Consider the following 27665-nt stretch of genomic DNA (forward strand, 5'->3'; position numbering starts at 1 on the left):
CTTCAGTGCGTTAAACCCATACCACTAGCATCACATATGAATACAGAGCTGCTGTTGCAGTGTGTTAAACCCAGATCACTAATATCACATATGAATACAGAGCTGCTGCTGCAGTGTGTTTAACCCAGATCACTAATATCACATAAGAATACAGCTCTGCTGCTGCAGCGGGTTAAACTCAGATCACCAGTATCACATATAAATACATTGTTGCTGCTGCAGTGTGTTAAACTCAGACCAGCAGTATCACATATGAATACAGCATTGCTTTGGCAGTGTGTTAAACCCAGATCACTAGTATTATATATGAATACAGCACTGCTGCTGCAATGTGTTAAACCCAGATCACTAGTACCACAAATGAATACAGAGCTGCTGCTGCAGGATGTTAAACCTAGATCACTAGTATTGCATATGAATACAGAGGTCCTGCTGCAGTGCATTAAACCCAGATCACTTGTATCACAGATGTATACAGAGCTGCTGCTGCAGTGTGTTAAACCCAGATCACTAGTATCGCATATGAATACAGAGCTGTTGTTGCAGTGTGTTAAAACCCAGATTACTCATACCACATATGAATAAAGTCCTGCTGCTGCAGTGTGTTAGACCCGGATTTTATTTTACATTTTTGACCGGGAGTGTCCGGCTGAGCTATTGCCCTTTATCAGCGGAGGCCCAGAGAGAAAAGCTACAAAGATATAGAATGCAATAAAAATAGCAATACAGATACATTTTAGTAAAAATAGCAATAGAGAATGTTGGTAGTTAAACTATGTAAGCTACACATACATATACGCATATTGCTGACAGATAAAACAGTACTATCAACAAAAGGGAGAATGTAAAAAAAGTAGAATAAGTTGTATGTTTTGCTTTAAAAAGAGAGTTTAGTAAATATAAGGTTATGTAAGCAGAGTAGCAAAAGGTTACATAAGAATTTCAGGGAGCAGAATATAGAAGCAGATTTGGAGGTTGCATAGGAAGCATAGGATGTAGTAGTTAATGGTAAGTTTTAGTAAGTTAGTTTGACTGTGCTATAAGGTAGGTAATAATCAGGGAGTGTGAGTATAATGGCAGGACCAGTGTTTTTTAAAGTGGTCTCTGGTTGCTAGTTTAAATTGTTTGGGTTGAGTCAGTGTCCTTATTTCTAGAGGGAGTTTGTTCAATGCAATAGAGGGATGGTAGCTATATAAGTTGCACCCTGTGTTGGGTTTGGATTTATGGATTTTTAGTACATCTTGGGTTGAGCTTCGGAGAAGTCTGGTAGGGAAGTAGTGAGAAATGAGAGAAGATAGACTTGGGCAGAAGTCAGGTTGATATAGGATGGTGTGTGTGATTTGGAGATGAGATTGTAGGAACAGATGAGGTAGTTTGGGCCAGTTCAGGTATTTTATAGAGAGACAGTGGTGAGATTTATATGTTTGTTGAGCTGTAAATCTAGCTATTTTTGGTAGGTTTATTCTAATTTGGTATTTAGGGAGGAGTTCAGATTTGTGAGTATTTGGGAACAATAGGTCCAAACAGAAAAGGTCCAACAACAGACACTAATATCACATATGAATACAGTTCTGCTGCTGCAGTGTGTTAAACCCAGATCACTAGTATCACATATGAATACAGAGCTGCTGCAGTGTGTTAAACCCAGACCAGTCGTACCATATATGAATACAGCACTGCTGCTGCAGTGTGTTAGACCCAGGTCTACAGTATCACATATGAATATAGAGATGCTGCCCCAGTGTGTTAAATACAGATCACTAGTATCATATATGAATACAGCGCTGCTGCTGCAGTGTGTTAAACCCAGATCTACAGTATCACATATGAATATAGAGCTGCTCCTGCAGCGTGTTAACCCCAGATCTACAGTATCACATATGAATATAGAGCTGCTGCTGCAGTGTCTTAAACACAGATCACTAGTATCACATATGAATACAGTGCTGCTGCTACAGTGTGTTAAACCCAGATCACTAATATCACATATGAATACAGCGCTGCTGCTGCAGTGTGTTAAACCTAGCTCACTAGTATCATACATGAATACAGCGCTGCTGCAACGTGTTAAACGCAGATCTACAGTATCACATATGAATATAGAGCTGCTGCTGCAGTGTGTTAAACCCAGATCACTAGCATCACATATGAATACAGCGTTACTACTGCAGTGTTAAACCCAGATCACTAGTATCACATACGAGTACAGCTTTGCTGCTGCAGTGCATTAAACCCAGATCACTAGTATCCTGGAAACTACTGCCCCATCAGCCTGACAAGCCTGGTCTGCAAGCCCATGGAACGTATCATCTTGGAGCTTATAAACAAAGACATAGGTAACCTCCACACCCTGGACCCCACTCAGTTTGGGTTTGTAAAATGTAGATCATGTCTACTAAACCTGATTGACTTCTTTGAAACAGTCACTAGAGCCGTAGACGAGGGCAAGGTAGGGCACACAGCCTATCTTGACCTCGCCAATGGTTTTGATACCATCCCCCACTCTGGAATAATAGAAAAACTCACTAAACTCGGCATAAATCCCTATGTCCCAAGATGCGTGGCCAACTGGCTCACTGACAGAACCTACACAATAAAAGTAGCCGACTCCAAGTCTGACTTCAGACCAGTGACGAGTAGAGTACCACAGAGTTCAGTCCTCGGTCCTCTCCTGTTCGGCATCTACTTCTCTGAAATGCAGGCCAACACAGAAGGTCTTTTGCTAACAAAGTTCGCAGATGACTGCAAACTGGGATCCATAATAGAATCGCCTAATGATGGAGATATTCTACAAAAGGGCCTCTCAGAGACAGATGCTTGGTGTCAAAGTCATGGCCTCAAGCACAATGCCAAGAAGTGCATTGTCGTCCCCTTTGGGAAAAACTCAGTACCCATGAACTACCACATAGGCAGTAGCTCACTAAACACAAAGTGTGATATGAGACCACGGGACACAGGTGGACAGTAGTCTCTCCTTTGATAACCACATTGCCACAGTAGTCAGAAAATCCTTCTATGTGGCACACCTTATCACAATAGTGTTCTCCTCTAGAAAAAAGGTTGTCATTGTTCCTCACTACTCATCACTCATCAGACCCATTATAGAGTACAATGCCACGTGTGGCATGTATGTCACAAGACACATACACAATTGGAAAGGCCACAGAAATATCTCACTAAGAGGATTACTGGCTTCAAACAGATGCCATACACAGACCGTCCCAAAAAACTCCAGCTCTGCTCCATTGCATATCGCCTACTCAGAGGTGATTTCTGCCTAACATACAAAGCTATGTCAAACCCAGAGCTGTTGGACATGCTACACTTAAAGAAATCCAAATCTCTCTGAACCACACACTCCAGGGACCTAAACCTTGTCACCACAATAAAAAGAACATGATGGAGGGATAGATTCCTGTCCCAGATACTTCCCATACTCTGGAACAAACTACCCATTCATGTCAAGCAAAGCTCCACATTGGCCCTCTAAGAAAAACCTTGATGACTGGATGGGAAATAGAACATTCACCCCGGGGATCATGTCTGCAGAACTGCTTGACAGGGGCAGAGGAAAATTGTTTTCTTGGGTGGTGAAAGCCAGGGAACCTTTTTGTCTAGGCTTATACAGGCCCCAGGGCTGATAGCCCAATACCTACCTATGAACATATGAATATAGCGCTGCTGCTGCAGTGCATTAAACCCAGATCACTAGTATCACATATGAATACAGAGCTGCTGCTGCAGTGAGGGACAGCAAGGATGCATTTTGTTGCTGATAATATGTCCTGAAATGAATGCTGCTTACATTCACCTGAACATTGGCTAATATTTTCTCACAGCATGGTTGATGTCCATTTTAAGTTCTATGGCTAAAATGTGGGAATGAACAATAATCATCCACTGGCAGTTTACAAGACTTCTCCCTGACTTGTGATAGTGCTGTTTGTAATAGGTAATCTTTAAGTAAACATCTGTCTGCAGTTTTGAGTTTCGCATGTTTACCTGGTTTTTCTTCATGAGCTGCTGAACTGCTTGCAAGTTGTTTCCATTCTCTTGTGGTTTTGCAAGTGGAAGTCTCTCTTGAACCCAAAGCTGCAAATTACAAAAATTACAGATTATTGAGACGTCAAATGAAAAAGACATACCATCTAAATGTTATAAATAATAAATTAGCAATGCTCGGTGGAAAGAATACACTATCCGTTTTTCAAAACTTAGTATCTGCTATATGAAACAATCATATGGAGACATGGGTCTAAGCTCAGTTTCTTAGTGTTTCTAATCTAAACTTTCAAATTTGCAAAATTGTTATAGATGTGACTTTTTATAACAGACTAATAATGTCTCTTAAAACATAAATCCACACCTACAAGCAAACCTATTCTAATTGATCAATAATTATTTTGTCACTGAGACTACAACCAAGATGCACAACTTTCAGAATGAGTTCAGTATGTCATGACTTTAGGTTAAATATTTGTTACATGTGGAATTCAGTGTCAGAATACCCTTGCCAATGTCAAATCCCCCTGTTTACTCTTACAAAATATATTTAGTGACTAAAATGGTGGTGACAAATAACTCATTTTTATCTATAATATTAGTCCCTTTCCAACCAAGTTCAAGACTCCTAAACATCAACAAAGCATGACACTGAAAAGGCAGACAATTCTGACTGCAATTCAATTATAATTGAAGAATTGCCTGTGGATGATTTGTACTGCTAATCACTTTAAGTGCCATGACATGAGCATTTCTGTAGTATTGCTCTTCTGAATGAGATACAAACCAGCTGCACTTGGTAAGGCTTCTCTATCTGGTGGTATAAACATACAAAGCAGCTGCACTTTATAAGGCTTCTCACTGTTTAAATTGAAACTCCAGTTCTGCTAAACATTACATCATCTTTTACACCTTCCTGGTGTTTCCAGGCCGACAGAAACTGCATTTACATTCTCTTACACTTAGAGCAATAAAGGACATTCCACATGTAAATTCTGTCATTAACCTTAGCCTTAAAACAATAGGCAGGAAGCCTTCATCTAGCCAGACTGGAGTAGACTTGTAAAACACGCAAAGGCAGTGATGAAGTAATTTTAATTTCAAAGGACCAACAAGAAATGCTTGACATAGCTTTCTTTACAGCAGATGGCAATGTTGCCACACTGTTTAAGTTCAACATTTATATTTCCAAATGATAGAATTATATGCACAATTCTATCTGGATAGGCTGGCAGCCTTCACCCTTCTCTACCAGTCTTCACATAAACATACAAACCAGCTGCACTTTGTAAGGCTTCTCTCTCTGGTGGTATAAACATACAATCCAGCTGCACTTTATAAGGCTTCTCTCTCTGGTGTTGTAAACATATAAACCAGCTGCACTTTGTAAGACTTCTCCCTCTCGTGATGTAAATATACAAACTAGTTGCACTTTGTAAGGCTTCTCTTTCTGGTGATGTAAACATACAAACCAGATGCATTTTGTAAGGCTTACCTCTCTGGTGGTATAAACATACAAACCAGCTACACTTTGTAAGGCTCATCTCTCTGGTGGTGTAAATATACAAACCAGGTGCACTTTGTAAGGCTTCTCTCTCTGGTAGTGTAAACACACAAACCAGCTGCACTTTGTAAGGCTCATCTCTCTGGTGGTGTAATAATTTCATCCAGCTGATTTGGTCACATTGATTACTATCAATGGGACACCCAAACTCCATGTAAAGATCAGAAAAGGAGCTTTATGGTGACAACAGTGACAATATTATCTGATATCTTTGTTAACAATACTTCATTCAGGTTTCCAAAGATACAACAGAAACATCAAGGGTAGAATACATACAACATAGTTTGCATGTGTGCCTCTGTTTCTGCTTCATACCACTGTACATTTCAGATATAGTGTTACAGCTTGGGCAGACTATACATGGTGAAAACTGTCAGTCTGAAATCTCATATATAGTTCACTTAAAGTGTTAAGGTTCAAATACAGTTCAGGGTCAAAAAGTGAGTTTCTTCTTGAAAGCAGCAAATGTTTCTTAACAGAAAAACATTTAATTACAAAGAGAAAAACAAACAAACACATGAAATACTCTCACTTAAGTGTCCAGCAAATCACTTCTTCCCCAGAAGCAGAGACCCTCACAAACTAAATCTTATGTCTGCAAGGCCAAGCTACCCACCCTGCAAGTCTGTCTGCCACAAATGCAGCCTCCAGCCCTTCTATCTTAATGTTTGATTTTTTTATTCTATACTGATGTTCTTCATGTTTCACTGTTGCAGTCATTACATTTGGGTAATCTGCTGGCAGGTTGCCCTCAGTCGGCCTGATTAACAAAGTCTTGGGTCCTGTGTCGGTTGCTGTCCCTTCTTCCATGACATCAGGTCGTCAGGGGTATAAAACATGCAGTCAACACCATTACATCAGTCTTTCTTGCTGCGCGGTGCCTGAAGCAGAAGCAGTTTGCAAGTGCCGGTCGTCCGACTCCTGAAATTTTCGTTTTCGAGTTTCAGATCCGAAGTCTTCAACTAAAAAGCTAAGTACCCCGTTAGGGAAACTTTATCTTGCTCCTTACCGATGTCAGTAAAAGTTAATAACTGCATTACTTGTGGGAAGCAAATGCCTCATAAGGATTTCCATTTGTACTGTATTCCTTGCCTAGGCCCTGACCACGACGTACCTTGCTGTCAGTTCTGTGCTCTATTTAATCAATGCACCATCAAACGTCGGTACATTTTTGCTTCTAAATATTTTGGCTCACGCTTTAATTATCCAGAAATGTCGGTTAGCAATCCGACTACCGGAATTCCTAAAAAATGCAAAGGAAAGGACAGAGACAGGCCGTTGAGGTCCAAAACTGCCAACGACACTTCTCCTAAGCCAGTCGCCAGTTCGCCGGTACTCAGTGAGGCGCTTTCACAGCCCCTGATACCCGCTACTTCTGATTTGCAGGCCTCTTCTGAGACCCATTCGGAGTTCGGTATGCTGCAAGATGCTTCAGTTATGGAACCCACGGATGTCTCTATCTTGGATGGGTCCAGAGCCGCTGTGCAGGCACGGGCTTCTGAGGGTGTTTTCAGGTCTACAGATTTGTATATTAGACCAATGCCATCTTCAAAACTAAGGCCAAAATCCCGACCTATGCCTAAAAAAACAATGCCTAGGCCACATGTGCAGGCCCCTATGCCTAAAAAACAAATGATCAAAATGGCTGAAGATTTAATTACATTGATCAGGGGTAGCCAACCCCCTCCTTCTAAGAGGCCTAGGCAAGATATTGACTATGAATCTTCTGAACAGGATTCTATTTCTAATGAACAGGAATTGTCTATACCTACTTATGAGGACTCTGATGCAGAAGATTCCATTCCTTCTGCTTCTCCCCCTGAGGATTTTTCTTTTGGGGAAACTTTACATACCTTAAGGGAACATTTCCACTGGGAAAGTTAGGATTTTTCTGAATCTAAAAAGAGACTTAGGGATTTTCTTCTTCTTCCTCAGCATAGGCCTTTGGCTATACCTCCTGTTCTAGACATTGTTGATGATGTTTTTTCAGAATCTAGTATGGCTCCTGATTCTCTGCCTCCGGCTCCTTGTAAGCCAGACAGATACTACAGGGTTCCTGACTCCCACAAATTCCTTTTCAAAAATCCTGTTGCAGATCCTGAAACCATTTCTCAGGGTCCCAAGGGCATTAAGGCTTCTACTGCTAAAAATCCTACCCCTTCTGATAGAGATTCCAGGGCGAGGGACAGATGGGGTAAGAAGGTTTACACTTCTGCAACCTTGGCAATCAGGACTTTAAACTGTCAATTTCATATGCTAAAATAGCAGCAGCATATCATGGGATTGCTTAAACAGAAAATGATGTTGATTTCTGACTGTGTGGAAAATAAAAATTTACAGGATCTATTGCATTCAGCTAAACAAGTTGGAAAATACTTTGCAATGTGGTTTTGATTCTTTGGAGGCCTCTTGCAGGGCTGTTGTAACTGGGTCTGTGCTAAGAAGGCATGCTTGGCTCAAAGAGTAAACTCTGCCTGATCATGTTAAAGCAAAATTGTTGGATGCTCCTTTACAACAGGGCCGTCTCTTTGGCAATAAGGCTGAAGAAGTTCTAAAAAAGATGGAAGATAAAGCTAAATCTATGCAAACTGTGAAAGATTTCTTACAAGTGCAACCACTAAGATTTAGTAGGCACTGGCCTACTAAGAACTGGTCCTTTCCAGTTCCTTCGAGAGCCACTCAAGTTAAACCCAGACATTCCAAACCAGGTTTCAGACCCAAGGGACTTTCAGAACAAAACAATGGGGTGCCTCCTCTTCCAAATCTGGAAACAACAAGACACCTCCCTATGGTAAGCAGTCTCAATGACTTCCCTTTACACTTACCAAGCACTTACCTTTTAGCTGCCTCTTTGGGGGGGGAAAACTGGCTCTTCATGCAAAAAACTGGCAACTTATAACCCAGGACAAAGGGTTTTAAATATAGTATCTCAGGGATACAGATTTCATTTCCACACATTGCCAATTTCAAACAGATGGCCAGACCTGCCCCCAAATCAGTGGGCAGAGGCCCAGAAACAAGTACTTTCCCTCATTCAACTAGTGCCAGAAGAGGAAAAGGGACAAGGTTTCTATTCAAGACTTTTCCTGGTACCTAGAAAAGACAAATCTTGGCGTCCAATTCTGGACTTATTTACTCTAAACACCTTTCTGGACATCCCAAAATTCAAGATGCTCACTCTTCACCAGTTACTTCCTATACTAGGCAAAGATGCCTGGGTTAGCAACTCTAGATTTAAGAGAGGCTTACCTGCATATCCCAATCAGGGAATCTTGCAGAAGATACCTCCGCTTCAAAGCAGGCTACTTGCATTACCAGATCTCTGCACTGCCCTTTGGCTTATCTACTGCGCCCAGGGTCTTTACAAAGTGCCTGGCACCAGTAATTGTACTTTTCAGGCAAAGAAATATTCAAATATATCCATACCTGGACGATTGTCTAATTCAGGCAGAAAACAAGGACATTCTTCTAAAACATCTGGCATTTGTAAAAAGGGTTCTAACTTGTCCAGGGTACACTATAAATGAAAAGAAATCACAACTGGTACCATCTCAAAAAATTACATTCCTGGTGCAAGCTTGAATACAACTGCTGAGATGGCTTTCCTTACGCCAGAGAAGCAAATTCATTTGGTGACTTACTTCAAACAGGTGGCCACAAAAACCCTGCTTTCTGCAAGCAAATACTGCAAGCCTTGGGGTTCACGGCCTCCTGCATTCTTCTAATTCCATATGCAAGACTGCATATGAGGAAACTTCAGTGGTATTTAAAAAGTCTATGGAGTCAGCATGGTTACAGCCTGGAAACAATGATTCCTATCATAACTTGCCTGTGCCTAGAGTTCCTATGGTGGGCAGAGGCCTGCCACCAGAACAAGGGACTGCCATTCACACCACCCCCTACCACCCAAACCCTAACTACAGATGCATCAGACTATGCATGGGGTGCTCATCTGGCAGGGAAGTGCATTCAGGGAAAATGGAGCCCAAATCAAATGCACTTTCACATAAATCAAAAAGAAATGCTAGATGTGCAGAATGCACTGACAGCCTTCAAGGACTACCTTCATCCAGGACAATTACCGATAAAGACGGACAACACCACAGTTATGTGGTACATAAACAAGCAGGGGGGGTACACACTCCTACCCCCTTTGCAGACTAGCCATGGCATTGTGGAACACAGCCTTGAACTATCAAGTACAACTACAAGCTCAATTCCTTCCAGGAAAGCTGAATACTCTGGCAGACGAAGTACGCAGAAATCTCATGGACCCACACGAATGGAAACTGGAACCACGGATTTTAAACATGTTGACACGCAAATGGGGGAGCCCAGGCATAGATCTTTTTGCCTCACCCCAGAACTATCAGTTGGGCAAATTTTGCACAAGAACTCATCACAAAAAAGCCTGGAAAGTGGATGCTCTGTCCTTCAGCTGGAAAAACCTATCAGTCTATGCCTTTCCCCCTCTGCCTCTGCTCTCCAAAGTTGTACTAAAAGTCAAACAGGACAAACCAAGAATGATTTTGATTGCTCCAGACTGGCCTCACCAACACTGGTACCCACTCCTGTGCAGTGTCACACCTTCCACCATGGCACCTGCCTCAGACACCTAACTTACTGTCTCAGCAGAACAACCAAACTCTGCACACACAGCTCCAAACTTTGAATCTTGCAGCATGACTAATCACCTAAATTCACCCTTAGCATCCCTCAGCAAACCTGTGATGGATGTCATTTTGGAGGAGAGAAGACCTAGTACTAGAAAATCTTATGCTGACAAATGGAAAAGATTCTGTGCCTGGAATAAATCTCAAGGGATAATCACAACAGTGCCCAACATTCCTCAGATTGTGCAATACTTAACTGAGATGCTTCACAAGGGCCTGTCCTTTTCTTCTATAAAAATCCATGCCTCAGCCATTTCAGCTAATTACAACACAGAACCTCCCCTCTTCTCTCATCCTCTGCTAAAGCAGTATCTCAGACGGGCCAAAAACATAATACAACCCAGGAGAGCTCCAACCCCTGCCTGGGACCTTAATTTTGTATTCCAGAAACTCACTCCCCCTCCTTTCGAGCCAGCTGCTATTGCAGACTTAAAATTTCTCTCCTGGAAAACAGCATTCCTTTTAGCAGTCACTTCAGCTAGAAGGATTTTCGAATTACAGGCTCTTATGGCAGTGGAGCCTTTCATCATTTTTCATGCGGACAGGGTCTCTCTCAGAACCAACCCATCCTTCATGCCTAAGGTGGTATTCAGTGTGGCTCAATCAGACAATTCATTTGCCAACTTTCTTTCCCAATCCACAGAACAAGGGGGAGCGGATTCTGCATTCATTGGATGTACACAGACAATGATTTTACTTAAACAGGCCTAAATCTCAAAGAAAATATGAACAACTACTGGTGGTATTTGCTGCAGGGGCAGAGGGAAAGGCTATTTCAAAGCAAACCATTTCTAAATGGATAAGCCATTGTATTTGTTTCTGCTATAAGCACCATGGAAAAACTATCCCCCAGGGGATCAGATCCCATTCCACCAGGGCTGCATCTACTTCAACAGCCTTTCCTAGAGGTGTTCCAACCAGGGACATTCTATAAGCTGCTACCTGGAGCTCAGTTCATACTTTCACCAAACATTACCATTTACCACTTTTCTCTAAATCCAGAGCTGGCTTTGCCACTGCTGTCCTGCAGGGTCTTATAGCTGGTCCTAATAATGTATAATTCCCTCCACCCAACCATAGCTTTGGGAATCTACCCAAATGTAATGACTGCAACAGTGAAACACGAAGAACATAGTACAGTTGTGTACACTTACCATAAATGTAGATGTTCGAGTGTATTCACTGTTGCAGTCCTGGTTACCCTCCCTCCAGCCACCTATTTTTCTCTGGCTATACCTCTACTTTCTTTTGCTATGCTTAAAAGCCCTTTTTGGTGTATTTGCTTTTGGTTGGAGGTATATTTTTTGTATTTTTAATTTTATTTGCTCCCCATTTGGGGGGCACCTGACATCTGGGGCAAGAAAAACTGATGTAATGGCATCGGCTGCATGTTTTATATGCCTGACGACCTGACGTCATGGAAGAAGGGACAGCAACCGACGTAGGACCCAAGACTTTGTTAATCAGGCTGACTGAGGGCAACCTGCCAGCAGATTACCCAAATGCAATGACTGCAACAGTGAATACACTCGAACATCTACATTTATGGTAAGTGTACACAACTGTACTTTACTCTGACTGAAGTTAATTGCTGAATAAAAGATGTTGTCAGTGATGACATAGCTGGTACTGACATGTCATTTTCTTCTACCCTTCACTCACATAATTAACATATCCTTTGCCTTCAGCTGGAAAGCATTAATGATAATACTATTTACTAAGGCAGGTATACACAATACAGCACATTCTTACAGCCTTATTTTCCTTCTATTACATCTGTCTACAAGTTTACAAAAGTTCATTTTCAGCAAAAAGTAAAAACATAAGAAAAAAAACTTTATGAAAATCATTGTGGCTTTCTAAATAGCAAAAAATACAGACACTGAATTATCATTACTCACCCAGTTTAACATAAATAAATGGGAATTTTTCATAAACATAGAGGGCAACCTCCTGTAGACAATACTTAATCAAGTGCAGATGCCTTCAGAAATGGAAATTTCCATTTTCTGTTGATACCTAATACAACATTATGAGCAGCTTAATCTCCATTCCCCTAAGTAGTATAAATGTGCTCCAAGGTCACAACAATTCTTGGAAATGGGGGACCTAAAAGCAAGAGGCTGACAATTTTGCCACTGATAATGAGGATATCTACAGGAATATATGGATTCAGGTGATTTCATTAGTGTGTTTTTCACTTATATCACAATGGCTTTTGACTGTGTCTCTTGGAGGCGTTGGACTTTTATGGACTGTAACAAAACCTCCTTGCAACAATTTAGTAATGATCATGAAAAAAACCTTCTCAGGGTTCAAGAAGTGCAGTTTCACACCCTTTTCCCATACCACTATTTCACTCTATAAAAGTAACTTGTAAACATTTGTACATAGTACCTTATGACAATCAAGCATATTGATATAATCCTTTTGTGTTTTCCTCTATTTTTCTACAGTTGTCTGTAGACAGTTCTATCACCCTATTCTAAAACCTAAACACTATTTAATTTTGTAAAATAAGCTTGTAACAGTTTTACATAATAGATTGTAATTATCAAACGTAAAAAAAAACAAGTAATCTCTGTGGTATCCCCAAAGTCTCAAACAACCCACTAAACAACTATAGTGAGTCCAAAAAACAAAAACAGTACAAGAAACTTCTCTGTGTGAAAGATTTTCTATTCATATATAGCTAGTTAATCACTGTATATTAATAAGATCAGATTATGGTAGTAGTAGTAGCGAACCTAAATTCGTCCTAAGTGAAAAATAATGAAAAATATAATTTAAAATATTATACATAATTACTAATTATTCAAAAGTAATCCAAGCAGGGTACACAGTTTGTTTCAAGTCGAAAATCCTTAATTAAGCATACAGACAAGCAATCCAAGTAAAACAAAAATAACAGCATAATAGTTCCATCACGAACTTTCTAACTATATATATGCTTTTTATCAGGTATGGGAGTGGTTTATTGTGCTGTGAAACACAGTGTGTTGGCATACATGTTAACAAATTCACATCCCTTCCCCCATCAGTGTGACATTGAGCAGTCCTGCCCTACTTAGTAGCTGTCATGGTAATATAACCCTTATGTACTTTAAATAAAATTAATAATGATATGGTACCTCTTATTAACCAGATTAAGTCTGTGATTTTATCCAAGACAAGATACTACATGGCTGGAAATATAAAAACCTTAGACCATTTGGCACTCTAAAAATATATATAAATATCTACATATACACTTTGCATACAAAAAATCCATTGTGCAACTGGATTTTTTTGCATGCAAAGTGTAATATGTACATATACTCCACCTTTTCCCTACAACTATGTTCTTAATGCCCAATAAGAATTCAGTTGGATAGGCCTGCTTAATAAACATCTCCAACAATTTGTCACACTCCACTAAAAATACAGAATTATTATAGTGGAGGTAACTGTTGGAGAAAGTGGGCTTCCTATGGACGTTAAAATGAAACATCCATTCACGTGTAATTTAGACCACATCACATCCAAAAATGTGATACTATCAACATCACAAGAAGAACATTTTTAAAAAAGTGGTGGAAACATTAATATATTCCAAAAATTCACTCAATTTCTTCCCAGTATCAATCCAAACAATAAAGATATCATGTAAAAACGGGTATAATACCTCAAACAATTTTTGTAGGAGGTGTTAAAAATTTAATTCCGTTCCCAATTAGCCATCTTTAAATTAGCAAGACTGGGGGCACAGACTGCCCCCCCATAGCCACTCTACTAAGCTGTTTGAATAACTAACCCTCACAAAATAAAAAAATGGTTAGATAGTACCAAGTCTATTAAAGTCACAGCTATATTGACTATATCAAAATCTAATACTTCAGTATCAAATAACATTTCTTCCAACCACATGAGGCCCTTACGGTGGTGAATAACTGAATACAATTTGTGCACGTCAATAGTAACAAGGTGACAGTCTGCAATAGACTCAGTATTAGCAATTATGTTCAAAAAGTTCCAAAAATCCCAACATATTTGTGGCAACTTGAAAATAGAGTCTTCAGGTCGATCATCCAAGAATTTAGCTATATAGTGCGTCTTAATTCTATTAGAACCCACAACTGGCCTCTAAGGTGGATCAATTAGACACTTGTGGATTTTAGGTATACCAAAAATTCCAGTCACCACTGGCCATTTACTCTCCATAAACTCATATTCCTCAATATTTATTTGCCCCTTCATTAACATATCATACAAGCACATTCATTCTTGGAAATTTCAGTGTAGGTGTCACTAAATAAAAGACTGCTCATCCTGTTCACATAATCATTACCATTCATGACTACAAGTCCACCACCTTTGTCAAGCTTCATATATCTCACACTTTTATCAGAAGTCAATTCTTTAAGTAAACGCAGGTCCTGAGGTGTTAAGTTGAAGGTCTTCCTGCCAGTGTACTGGGAGAGTAGTTTATGTATCTCCCTTTCACATAGTTTTTCAAACATAAGTTGCTGTTTAGTGGCGGATTAAAGTTGCTGGATTTCTTTAACATGTTGTTCCCCCTGTTACAAAAATTGTCATCTGTGCTAGTGTTGCCAAATCACAATGCTAGATTCACCTTTCTTGTGAACAGTTTTAAGTCTAAAATAACTTCAGTCATGGCGGATTTATTAGCGGGAACAAAATTCAGTCCCTTAGAAAGCAAATCAACTTAACACTTCAGGATCAGTGTTTACTTAAAGAATTGACTTCTGATAAAAGTGTGAGATACATGAAACTGATGTGCTTTTTTCCTGCTGGATTTGTTGGGTTTGAAACTGTTGGAGATGTTTATTAAGCAGGCCTAGCCAACTGAATTCCTATTGGACATTAAGAATGAAGTTGTGAGGAAACGGCAGGGGGGGGGTGTTATAAGCCCTTTCTACCAAAACCTTTTAGTATTTGTGGCGGACCACCTAATGTAAAGCACTCTATTGTGAGAGTGGATAAAGGGGTGGACTTTGGTAAACCCTTTATTCTAACTTTAACCATTGACACCTATTGAATAGTGGATTATATTTTAGAAAACTGGCTTATTATATCCTTGTTGGACACTTGAGGAGGTTGTTGGGTGACAGGCCAAAAAATGGTGTATAAAAAACAGGGCTCTATTAGCCCTTTATTAAAGTTAAAAAGTTTATATGTTTAGTAGTTTTTTAGAATAGATATTATTTATATATTTTTAACGTTGGTGTTATATAAACATACATTCAACATCTAATCAATTAAAGGTCTGTTGTCCTAATATGGACACATTTATCATTCAGAGGCATATGCATTTGTTTTTAAACTGATTTATGCATTTGCTTTTTTGTTTAGGCACTAGGTTCTACACACATAAGTGTTTTATTGTTTTATTAATGGTTCATTGGATGTCACATGACTAGTTTGAGATGAATTTAAATTGCTTGTGTTTTAATAATGGCAGTTCTGAAGAAGTCCCACCTGGGGACAAAAGCGCTTAACTGTCTGTAATAAATTGGGGACTTTTATCTGGACTTTTGCTGTTTTTTTTCACATTTCTGAAATAAATAAAGATTAGAAATACGCTAAGTATGACATCTCTGAACTGGTCTGCTAAATGGTTTCAGTATAGAAAATATCAGATAAAATACTTGGAAGTTTGACTTGGCCATTCCCTGACATTTTTTGGGCTTGTACAGAAAGTCAACAATAAGGTCCATGAGGATACTGAGTACATAGCTAGTTAACTAAGGAAGCTAGAGTTACCTGTGGTAAGGTAGTATTCATTCCTTCACAAAAATATGAACTTCCACTCACCTATACTAACAGTGAAAATAGTACCAGTACAATAAAAAAAAAGCATATTCATGTTAAATTTACTCAGAAATAAACACAGCTGTCTTACTATTGAGAAGGATAGAAGGTACCCTATCACACAAACTGCTTCTGAAACCTATCTTTTTTCTTCAGACTTCTCCACTATAGTCACTGCATCTCTATAGCTTAGACAAAAAATACTCAGACATAAACCAGATCTCTAAGGTCCCCCATCTTCCTCTCTCTCGCTGTTTTTGCTTCATTTGTACTTCCAAGAAAACTGAGCTGTATGATAGTCAGTCTCTGGCCCTCAATTCTACACCTCATAATACCACATTCATAGCAACCCTTGGTGTAGGACCAGCCTTGAACTCAATATGGCAGGACAGTTTTTCTGGTACTCCAAGTATCTCCCAAAGTACCCCCAAGACAATCTGTATTTTCTTTGGTGTTTGTGGCAGAAATGAATATCCATAGCAACCTGGAGGGGGTGGCTCTGGAGGAGCTAAGCAACATGGCACTGACTGAAAATAATGAGGATAACCCTTGAATCATTGAGTGAAGAAATCAGAGGTGCAGGCATGGCTTGTAAGCCAGCAAGAACTGCCTTCAGTAGAATCAAAAGTGGAACATCTTCATTTAACAGTCAAAACCCAGCATGAAACTGCTGGCAGACAAGAAAGGCAAAGTAGTGCCATGGAAAGGAACCAGTATTTATAAAGAGAAAAGGCAATGTATATTTAGCAAAGCTGAGAAAATATATGATAGAGGGCTATACTCTTCCCTTCAGACCAGTCTCCTCCCTGTACAAACACACCCATTAATTCTGGACTGGGTGACTGATTATATTCATGGGGTTTGAATCAGAATGAAATGGGTGTCTATCCAAGACAGGTTTTAAGCAAGCTGTCACATTCCTTTTTTGGCAGAAGATTGCTAAAAGAGTAATGGTAACCTTTTGTGCAGCACTGCAGTGAAGGCAATGTTGATAAGAGTGCATCAGGACTTCTCCAAAGCTTTTTTCCATGGTCTATAGGTTTTCAGAACATCCGCTCTAATATGAAGAGGCTTTCCTTTACCCCATGGGTGTCCTACCCACCAATCGCGAGTGTCAAGCACAGGAGGTTCAGCTCTCTGCAGGAAGCATTTAACTTCCTTGAAGAGTTAGGCTTATATAGAAATGTTCATGGATACCCAGTAGCATGCTCTGTGAAGGGCAGAATCTATATCACCATCCAAAACCTCTATCAGACAAAGGTGAGATAAGAACACCCAGATAGTTCCAGTGATAACATGAACAAATGGGCTAATTAGACAAAAAAAATGTCAGCATAAAATGTGTTATTCGTGGAGATAATTCAATGTCAGCTACAGAAGGTAACAATTCTGAGTACCTTGTAGGTGTTCAATAGAACACACCTAGCAAATATCAGCGATTGGATTATAATTGATTTTGTGAAGTTTATGCCATGAATTAAGAATAAGGACCACTCCTGTCCTGGTATTAGAAAAACCAACAGAGAGATGGACAGATTACAAAAGTCAGATACAGATTCCTTGCAATTTGATCCCCCACAGATTCTGAGTAGATGGATGCTTTCAAAGATCTGGGTTTGATTAAATCAAATAAATTCAAACTCGTGTCTCTCCATGTTTAATTTTCAGTGTGTGGTCTGACTGCTGGACTCCGCTTACAAGTATGTTTTACACCTGATGTTGCGTGACATGATTACTTTTGCTACTGTGTGCTACAGAGCTGAACAAGACTTTACCAAGTCCATTTGGATTTTCAGTCATTTAGAAAATAAAATAATTGCTAGTTGCTTTTACTTTGTTGAAGGCTTATAGGTGCAAGCTCTTTTGACTGTTGTGCAATGTCTTGCTCCTGTTGGGGGGGGGGGGGTGTATTATACATTTTTTGAAGATAGTTTTATGACTAACAGGCACAGACACTTTGCTAGCTAGAAAGTATTTTTGCAACCTCTGCAATAGCTGGCACAGCATAGTATAAACATTGTAGGTACTCTTTGAATCAGGGTCATCTCGCCCCTCATCGAACTGAGCACCTTTTGACATTTTGGTCTCCTAGGATGTGCAATTATTATAATTACTATTATTTTATTCTACTACCATTTTCTTCAACTTTTTTTCTTCCTTTTATGTAAGTGTAAAAGACTTTTTTCTGGCATGACTGCCCTGTGTGTGCGTGTGTGTGTGTTGAGGGGGGGGGGGGGGTTCACTCATTTTCATTCTACAGGCAGACTTGTTTAGCAGTAGGCCTTGTGATCCTGGAGCTGCAATGATTTTTAATCCATTGGTACTTCTTGTGCAGGCATATCCGTTATTAAAACTCATCATTATACAGTGTTTGAGTAACACATTCTTGATTAGTGTACATTTACCCATTTCACCTGCCTGTGGTGGGCTGCAAGGCCTGTCTTCAGTTTTCTGCAGGCAACCTGGCATGTCAGAGTTGGGGCATTAATGGCTTCTGACTGTGGAGGATAATAGGGAGTGTTCAGAGATCCTCAAAAAGCATGACTGTACATTGTCGGTCTTGAAACCTACTGTTTCGCAAGATACTCAAGACAATAAAGTTTGCACTGCTCACTCTGTTTTTCTGACGGGGTCTAGGACAGATGGGAGTATCATCAATTCTTTACACCATTTCAGTAATGAAATACTGGAACAGTTTATGCAGGTTCTACCACAGGCTGGATGGACTTTTTATTGGTCAGCATGTAGCAAGTAGTTGTAGCATTTCCATTAGCTGGAGACAGGAGTCTCATAAGTTCTTCATGTCATTTCACTAATGAATAACTGGAACAACTGATGCAGGTCCCACCACAGGTTAGATGGACTTCTTGGTGGCCAACATGCAGTAAGTTGTAGTTGTAGTGCTTCCATATGGTGAAGGATTTGGAGGTCTTTGTCTGAAAAGATGTGAAGCTAAAGCACTGCTGGTGATTCCCTGCTGGGTAAGGAAACCTATATTTGTTTTTCTGTGACTGACAGAGCTGCTTTCTGAGACCTGCTCCATTTTGTTTTCTGTTTTAAGAAATCTGCTTGGCCTGGAGTTTTGTTCTATGTGAGAGGTAGACACAATTTATCTAGGCTGCACATTTCACATGTTTTTTTTTCCATTGGTTAAATTGTCTCAAGTCATACTTAATACTCAGTGAATTTCTAGGCATTTCTCTTTTTCAGAAAAGATGTGAAGCCTGCATAAACTAAAGGACTGTTGGTGATTCCCTGCTGTGTTTCAGCCCAGCCTCTCCTTTGTTGATCTGCTTTTTAAACCTAATGACATTAAGCTACCCACCTCTACAGTAAATTGAGCTTAATAAGTGTGACACCCATGCCCTGGCCCAGCAATCAAGGAGCCTCACTCCTCACCACTAACACCAGAGAGGACGTCTCATATATGAGGAAAGGATAACAAATACACACAGTAAAGTGCAATTTCCCTTAAGAGCACACAGACATCACAGTCAGTCTGGGGCTGGTCAGTCCCTTGCTCCCCAGGTCCCCAAGTAAGACTCCCCACTGGCACAGTTATATGGTCCAGATCTCAGCCTGGTGGGCAAGCTAAAATCTCCAGCACCCTCTCTGTCCAACCAGTGCTTCATGTCCCTGCTCAAGTAGCTGAGACACACATACTTTGAAATAAGTTTACACAACCACACAGACACTTCTGGGGAAGGCTGGCACAGGTTCTCCAGCTGTGCCCCTTTTTACCCAGACTATACAGTAGTACCAGCTGCCACCACCCACTAATAATTATCAGCTACTCAAAGGCCCTTAAAAGGGTGTCCAATTATTACTGTGCAATATTATTATCTAATTGGTAAGTGTGGCTAATCGGTCAAGGCTTATTAGAGTGGCTTTGTACAGGATCCTTATTTACATGCAATGTACTCTTAGAGCTTAACTTATCTCTACACAAAACAGCCAAAGTTAAAAGGTTTTAAAATATTTAATAATAAATAATTAAAACCACAAGACAATACTTTCGACTACACAGTCAGTGCTAGTCAAGAGTTCAGAGATCACATAGAAATGCTTAAAATAATTCAGTAGTACAGTTCTGACATAACAGAAAAAACACTTAGTCTAACCTTTATAGTTCCTAGATAATCTAAAAGAAAACATAAGTCTAAGATAACTTACATAAGACAACAGGCTGAGAGTTAGATGGTCCAAACAAAAATGCTTAATGCCTTCTGATTCTCTCTGTTTAAATTGGTATTGCAGTTCTGATAAACATTACATCATCTATGATTATATGGTATATATATGATGATATGATAGGGGGCTATGCCCTCCTGCACCACTCATGTGGGGGGGGGGCTGTGCCTCCCCACCTCTTGCACATTAAGTATACCAACTCCGAGATTGCACTACAGTGAGGAAATGGGCTAATTCCCTTTTCCCCATTGAACTGCATCTTCCTGCACAATGTCAAACCCAAATGCTCGAATTACACTACCCGGTATGCTGTAGTGTAGTCCATATAGTTTGGTTCGACATTCTGCCGACACAAAAAATGCAAGTCGACCACATGCCGGTCGACCGATGCAGTTTCATGGTTTTCAGTGTAAACCTTTTAAAATGCATTCCTGCTTTAGGACAGGTAGAGCAGAGAGACCTGTACACTGACTGGGCATATAAATATTACCAAATGAACCATTTTACCCAAGGTGCTATATGTTCTATATCACTTACCTTTCAGCTATGAAAATACATGGTTTCATATCATTCAGACCTGCTGCGACAGCAGAGTATGGAGTGATAAAGGCAACAGGAATGTAAAAGAAACAGTGAGAACTTATAGAGTGCACAGGGCTCTGAGGGATGATGGACTTTCACTTATATGCATTGACTGCAACTCACTTCAGTCTGAAAATGGAAAATGCAGCAAGAAGCAGAATTTTTAGGGTGGGGATTGTACCTTGCCATATCTGTATTTTTGTAAGATTGGAGCAAAGGCAAACACATCAATAATTTTCAGTAAGGCGACATGAAATCCCAATGTACTTTATGTGCAATGGAACAAAATTATTTAGATATTTCAGTAGCTGTAAGGCATAAACACATCAAACCAACACCACCTGTCAAAGAGAACATCATTGTACTCCAAATGTTTGGGAAGGTATTTGCCTTATGACACAGCCATGCATGTATCCTTTTACAATATTTGCCAATCCAAAACAAACAACTTGCTCATATTATATAAAACTAAATTAAGCGATATAGAATGTAATAAAGAATCTGTCATTGTTTAAGCAGTCAGATGTGAATACTTACTATTTCATCTTCCAAGTCATGGTTGACCTGATGTACCTCTTTGGAAGCCAAAAGAATGCGCCTTCGTTCTTTCAGTGGCTCAATGAGGCGTACAATTCTAGTGCCCACCACATTCTGCTTCTCACTGACCTCTTCCTTACTCACTCCTTGTAGTTGAAGGGAAGTAGTCTGGGACTGCAGCTCACCAACTTCCTTGTACCAGTCTTCCATTTGAAATTCAAGTGACTGAAAAACAAAAGGAAAGGAAACGTATAGATGATGTAAAATATTAGCCATGGCCAGAACATGGGGGGATATGTGCATATTTCAGCTCAAACGTCCAAGATACTAAACACAAACACTGATGATGTTAAATGTTACAGTAAATTGTGTTACTGTTTTCAGAAGAATGAAGCACAGGACATATACACAGTAATCTTCAAAACTGTTATACACAACATTCTCAAGAACAACATTTCCATAAAATAAGTTTAGTATGCTCTGAGTTACTTCTGGTATTACAGTCAACGATCTAATATAATAAAAAAATACCAATGTTTCAGAGCACATCCTGTGTTTTCTCTTTATCCCAAGGTTAGGCTATTTCATTATTACTATATGTACCGCCTGGGTAGTATGGTGACAAAACACCCACACTGGGGGGTACAGTTCTCCTGCAAAAATAAATTTTAAGTCTGTAGTTTGCTCACTGCTTCAATGTTGTGGCTTGTGGGCAGTTTCACTCTCTGACTGGTTACAGTTCACCTGGTGTTGACAAAATATTATTACAGACTGCATCGCTTGCTCACTTTTATAGGTTCAGAGTAAAGTACTAGGCTAGCTGCCCATGAGGGCCATTTATGCCTAGCTGATTTCTCTTTTTGTGGTCGAATTAACCTTTCCCATTTGGTTAGAGATTGTCCTTACCCATTCCGTGGCCAATAATTATATATTTCCCCTAATGAGAAAACTGGAATCATACCATGGATAATTTGAGGGGATGCATATTTATTTGCTCCACTACCAGATCCTCCATCTTCAGTCTTGACATACAAACCAAAGGTCATAGTCATTATAACCAAAAAATATTCCAAGGTAGAACGGAATGCTCAGGAGCCACAAACCAGGAATGAAATGTTTATTTAAGCATTAAGTGAATACAAATCAGCTTTTCGTCAGTAACATTTCTTCAGAATACAACAGACCCACTGAATCAGTTCCTGTATATCTACACTAATCAGCTGATAGTCTTAATCAAGTTTAATTGCAACAAAATGAAAACACCTGAATTGAAGTTTAAAAAACACACCACTAAAACATTTTCTATCTGACATGAAAAACACAATGACTAAAATATAAACAACTGCATACATATGAGAAACTGCAATAAAGACTGAATAAATATACCCAGTGAAACGTTATAAAACCAAAGTATAAAAGACAATAAAAAACATAACTTATTTAGTTTTTGAGTAGTACATATTTATGTATGTTTATAAATGTCCAACAATAGTGGAACTTCCAGCATAAACAGTAATGCATTTTTGTGTGTTTAGACTGACTAATATTTCTCTGCCCTGAATTTTAATAATGGCACCAGGGATAGGCAATCACTAATTCCAGGGAAATGGGTTGTATATAGTTTAATTTGCCAACTTAGCTCTTTTAATTCCAGCTCGTCTTTCCACCCACCCCTCTAGGATCAACAGGAACATTTTCCAATACAGCAAACAAAAATTGCTTAAAGCCACTACAACAGGCAGAATGTCTATACAAAGCATTGTTTGGATTTTTATTAGAAATCTCATACTGGTGTTCATATATCCTTTTCTTTAGGTGCCTTTCTGTTTTTCCTCCATAAAATGCAATGCAGGGCATACACACAGCCAAATACACCACCCCGTTAGATAGACAATTATCTTCCTGTGAGTGGATGATAGACTTTGCTGCATTTTGCAGCTGCAGTACTGGATGGCCCAATATATATTTACACTGGCTACACATTCCACATTTTTGGGTATATTTACTCATTTTTATCTTCCTCTTGTCACCATTAGATTATAAAATATTGTTGATATTTTTACATTTTTTACTTGTGGTTGTAGTCACTCTAACTCCTTAGGCCACTGATGCTGTTTGCTGATGAAATCATTAGACTCATCACATTGCAACATCTTCCATTAATTATTGGTACCATGCAATGAGAAAACAGATGTAGCCATACGTTTTAGCCATCAGCCGACTACTGGGTGATTCTGTGAATCTGGAGACGGCACAAGTCACTATAGATCACTAAATGCACCCAAAAAGCCAGATCCACAATCACTGACACTAATTATAATGGTCGTTAGGAGTATATTTACTGGGGACATTATAAAAATAGGCTGCATTTTTTGCTAAACAAATAGATCATGCTATGAAAACTCAACAGTACAGCATCCACATTGCTATATGAGCAAGAGACTAACACTCCCAAATAGGTCTACTCAAAGATCCATCAAGAAATCAACTAATGAGCAAACCTTTAAATCATTTTTTATTAAAAGAAAAAAAAGAGCATGAACTATCACAGACAGACACAAGTGAGTGGGTAAAAACTACATAATCTGATTTATGCATAATTCATGAACCTTAACTCAGTAAAATTTCTTCCTGAGCTGTCCATAAATCATGGCTATTACTTATGCTCTTGACTAATCACAAACCACCAATGCATTCTAAGAGGATTACTGACTCCCAAAGCCACAATAAATATTTGCTGATTCTGCAAATGGAACTAGATGCTTGATCATGTTTTAGGAAAAATCACATCAATGATACGAGACTGTCAGAGGAATTCTAATCAATTCCTTTTTATTCAGTTGTACAGAAGGAATAAGAAACACTTAACTAGTGCTATGGTGTAGAAGAATAAAGCCCTGACAGTGGCCCAGTTGACCAGAGCTCGATTAGTGGCTCGGGCATCTGAGGTGCTAGCAGGGAAGGATGGATGTGCCCATCTTGAGGGCGAAGGAGTACACTTGGGCACACCTTGCCAATGATCCCTAACCTGGGGACATGCAGGGAAAGCAGTGTCATAAATAGTGAACTGGTGAGGGGCATTGTCTGAGTCACCTCGGAGTTGTGGACAATATGCCAGCAAATCCTCATTGCATGCCTATTCTGGAATGTAAAGAGTGTGCCCGGGGAAAGGATTTAGGGCACAAACTAGAAGCTCACTCCTCGGCAGCACTCTGATGCTGCACCAGGTGCCTCAGTCTCTTCACTGTCCCTGAGCACTGACTGCAGCAAATGCAGGGGAAGTAAGAACTTCCCATTACACCCAGGGACAAACAGAGGCCTTGGTGGCAGCCAATGGTCAGTTCTGATGACCAAAAAAACTGTGCAGAAGAAACAAAAAACATTTGACTTAGCTACCAGCTGCCAGTCAAGATATGAAAGCTTTACTTACTGCACCAGAGGTTGAGAAACTACCTCCTTTCTAGAGAGAAACTGTACTGATATGTGAAATAACATCTATATTCCTATATATTTTAATATATTCCCCTACCTCCATTCAGTAAGTTCTCCATATCCCCTCCATTCACATAAGTAACACACACACAAAACAGAAACGTGTGCATGCCCTCCTACACCAACAAAGTAATCAATTTTTTGGCTCCCTTACTTATAACTCTATACTTACTTACACTGACTTTCAGAAACCACTTTTACTCTTACCCCCATCTCTGCATGTCTGTTAATGTGCTTACCTGCTGCAGATTTTTGTACCATCTATAAAAATGTGCATCTCTACTTACAACCCTGCCATAGTGCTTTTGGGATGACATTAAAGAGGACAGTTCAGTAATTTCCTTGCATGTTGGAGCAGGACAATGGAAGAGAGGACCGAGGGTCAGAGAAATGATCCCACCAGACGGCTTGACTAAAGGATTACAGCAAACCACTGAGTTTATTTGGCAATGTGCTGCATGCAAGTCATGAGATTGTGTCCACATGGATGACAGGCTGCATGACATCTCTGTGAGTAGCAGCAGCATCATGAGAAGCTACTAGTTATTCTGGGGAGGGGTTAAGTACTTGGGAGAGGGGGGCCTGTAAGATCATGTGATGACCAGCTCCCTAACAACTGTCTCCTGGGAAAATGAATGGTCTTATAAGGCTTTCATCCTGAACAAGGAACAAAGGGGCTGTAGGGCTCAACCTGACTGGCAAACAATTAGGTCTGGCTGTTCCCCTGCAGGAGAAATGAATGTGCAGACTAGGTGCAGGGTGGGGTTTCACACACTGGTCATGTGGAGGGATAAAAAACAGAGTACCAGGTCAAGTTTCCATCACCAAAGTAATGCAAGGGTGGTATCATCCACTTCTCAAATCCATGTAAAGTACGAAGTCAAGTACACAAAATACAACTAATGCAGGGATGTCCGGTATATTTTTAACAACCAGAGGAGAAATTGTAGACCATAATTAATAAACAATTGGAGAAATACATTTGGGTGGGGAAGATGGCTAGAAAATTATATGATTTAAATGGATATTTTAGAGTTATGCAACTAAAGCTCATATACATAACACAAGTGGAAAGGGGGCTCGAGAAGAAAGGAAAGAGCAGAATTTATACTTGTATAAACATTTTTTATTTGATTATTTAGGTATTTAAGCAGTACAAAGTATTAGATGGCTCACGTCAGCTATTTTGTCACATGATTTTTGGACTGTACATAAGGAACACATACTTCTGACTTTATAGTTCTCAAGGAGTTCTTGCATATTCACTAAAAAGAAAGAGAACTCAATGCATACGCTTGTTGTGCTTGTTTTCATTTCACATTGGAAGTGTGTTTTTGTTTTTAATATTAAATTATATTATATTCACAGAGCAGTGGAAAGTATTTCAAGAAATAAACCAAAACAGAGTTAGCTGCAGTTAGGGGTATAGAAAGCATGTTAGAGGGGCCTGGAATTTACTGGAATAAAACATCAAAGCAGCCAAGGTTTTGGGAGCAAATAACTAGAAAGAGGAAGGAACTACAGTGGGTTGAGGCCAGTCAGACATTTGGACTTATGTCAAACAGAAAGGGGCAGTGCATTGCTAAATGAAAGACACCATTTCTGGTAGTTTTTAGTTCAGTCTAGAACAGAAAATGATGTTTAAAAGGAATAATTATTAACGAATATAAAATTTTGCATGACAGCTATCAGACTCAATTAGAAGTTAGAAAAGATAGAGAAGAGTGAATGGAAAGGCAATATACAAAGGAACAATGAGGGGGGGGGGGGTCATCTGTTTGCCTCCAGAGCACGGAACAAAGTCTACAAAGTTTAGGATGTTTGCTCGAAAGTGCGTGCACAGGTACTGTTAGTACCCAAGGGATGTTTCTGCAGGTAAACAGCAACTTGCAGAGATATACTGGTAGAGAGTGATAGTACTGCGAACACATTTTGGGGATTCTAGCAGTTTGGCAGATTATACAAATTCCCTACAGAGTACTTTGTCAGAATTGTTGGGGGAGCAAATGGCTGTAACTAAGGACACGATTCTTTTAAACAAGGATATAGGGTCTGAATTTATTTATTCAACATTACTCAACCGGGATAGACCGACTGGGCAGAGAGACTGTTTTCAGTGCAGGCCTGGGGAGAAAAGTTTCTTACATGAAAATTAATACACAATGTACATTATGGACACAAAAAATAAAGAACACAATTAATATCAACATCAGATAATTGAGTGAAATGCAAGAGAGGAATTAACATATAAAATAAAAAAGAGCATCTGTGCAATTAAAGTACAGTTAGTGAAAAGAATAGTTAAGGAAGTAAGAAGACATTTAGTTACGATTGTTTAACAGTTCAGTCAGCAGAAAACAACAGACGAGATGCAAGGTGCAGTGATGACAGTACTGACATATAGATTTCGTTAAGAGCATATAATTGCCTAGACACAGTAAGTCTGTACTAAGTTTAATACTATTTTCTGCCTGAAAAGCAGTTACTAGAAAATGGAAATCAAAATCTGAACCTGCAACTAGAGTACCAAATATTGTAAAGGAGATAAAAGAATTAGAGGCGAGATCTTTAGAAAAGGGAAGGAGCAAATTACATACACATAAATGGAATATGTGTGAAAAACACTTGCAAATAATGGTCTGGAGGAATGAAATTTAAGGGAATGAAAGAGCTGAGCAATTTATGTAATGTTAGAGTGAATGAAAATTGTTAAATGAAAATATATGTAAAATGCATAAAAAAGAAAGGAAATATTATGATTTTTATTTTCTGTTACTATATATGTACCTATGTCACTTTTTAAAACTACTGCT

General features: G+C 39.4%; 1 protein-coding gene across 1 annotated transcript in view; it reads right to left on the reverse strand.

Moving 5' to 3' along the window:
• Window positions 1–27665, reverse strand: part of LOC122794071 (spectrin beta chain, non-erythrocytic 4-like) — a 1992331-nt gene that overhangs the window by 1733859 nt on the left and 230807 nt on the right. The window contains exons 3-4 of the mRNA XM_044062212.1: window positions 21361–21585; window positions 4003–4092 (exon numbers count right to left, since the gene is read on the reverse strand). Of these exons, the coding sequence (XP_043918147.1) occupies window positions 4003–4092; window positions 21361–21585 (315 nt within the window). The remainder of the gene's footprint in view (window positions 1–4002; window positions 4093–21360; window positions 21586–27665) is intronic.

Source organism: Protopterus annectens, chromosome 1.part0 (genome assembly GCF_019279795.1).
Source record: "Protopterus annectens isolate FY-2018-M chromosome 1.part0, PAN1.0, whole genome shotgun sequence".
In the NCBI taxonomy this organism is placed as follows: Eukaryota; Metazoa; Chordata; order Ceratodontiformes; family Protopteridae; genus Protopterus; species Protopterus annectens.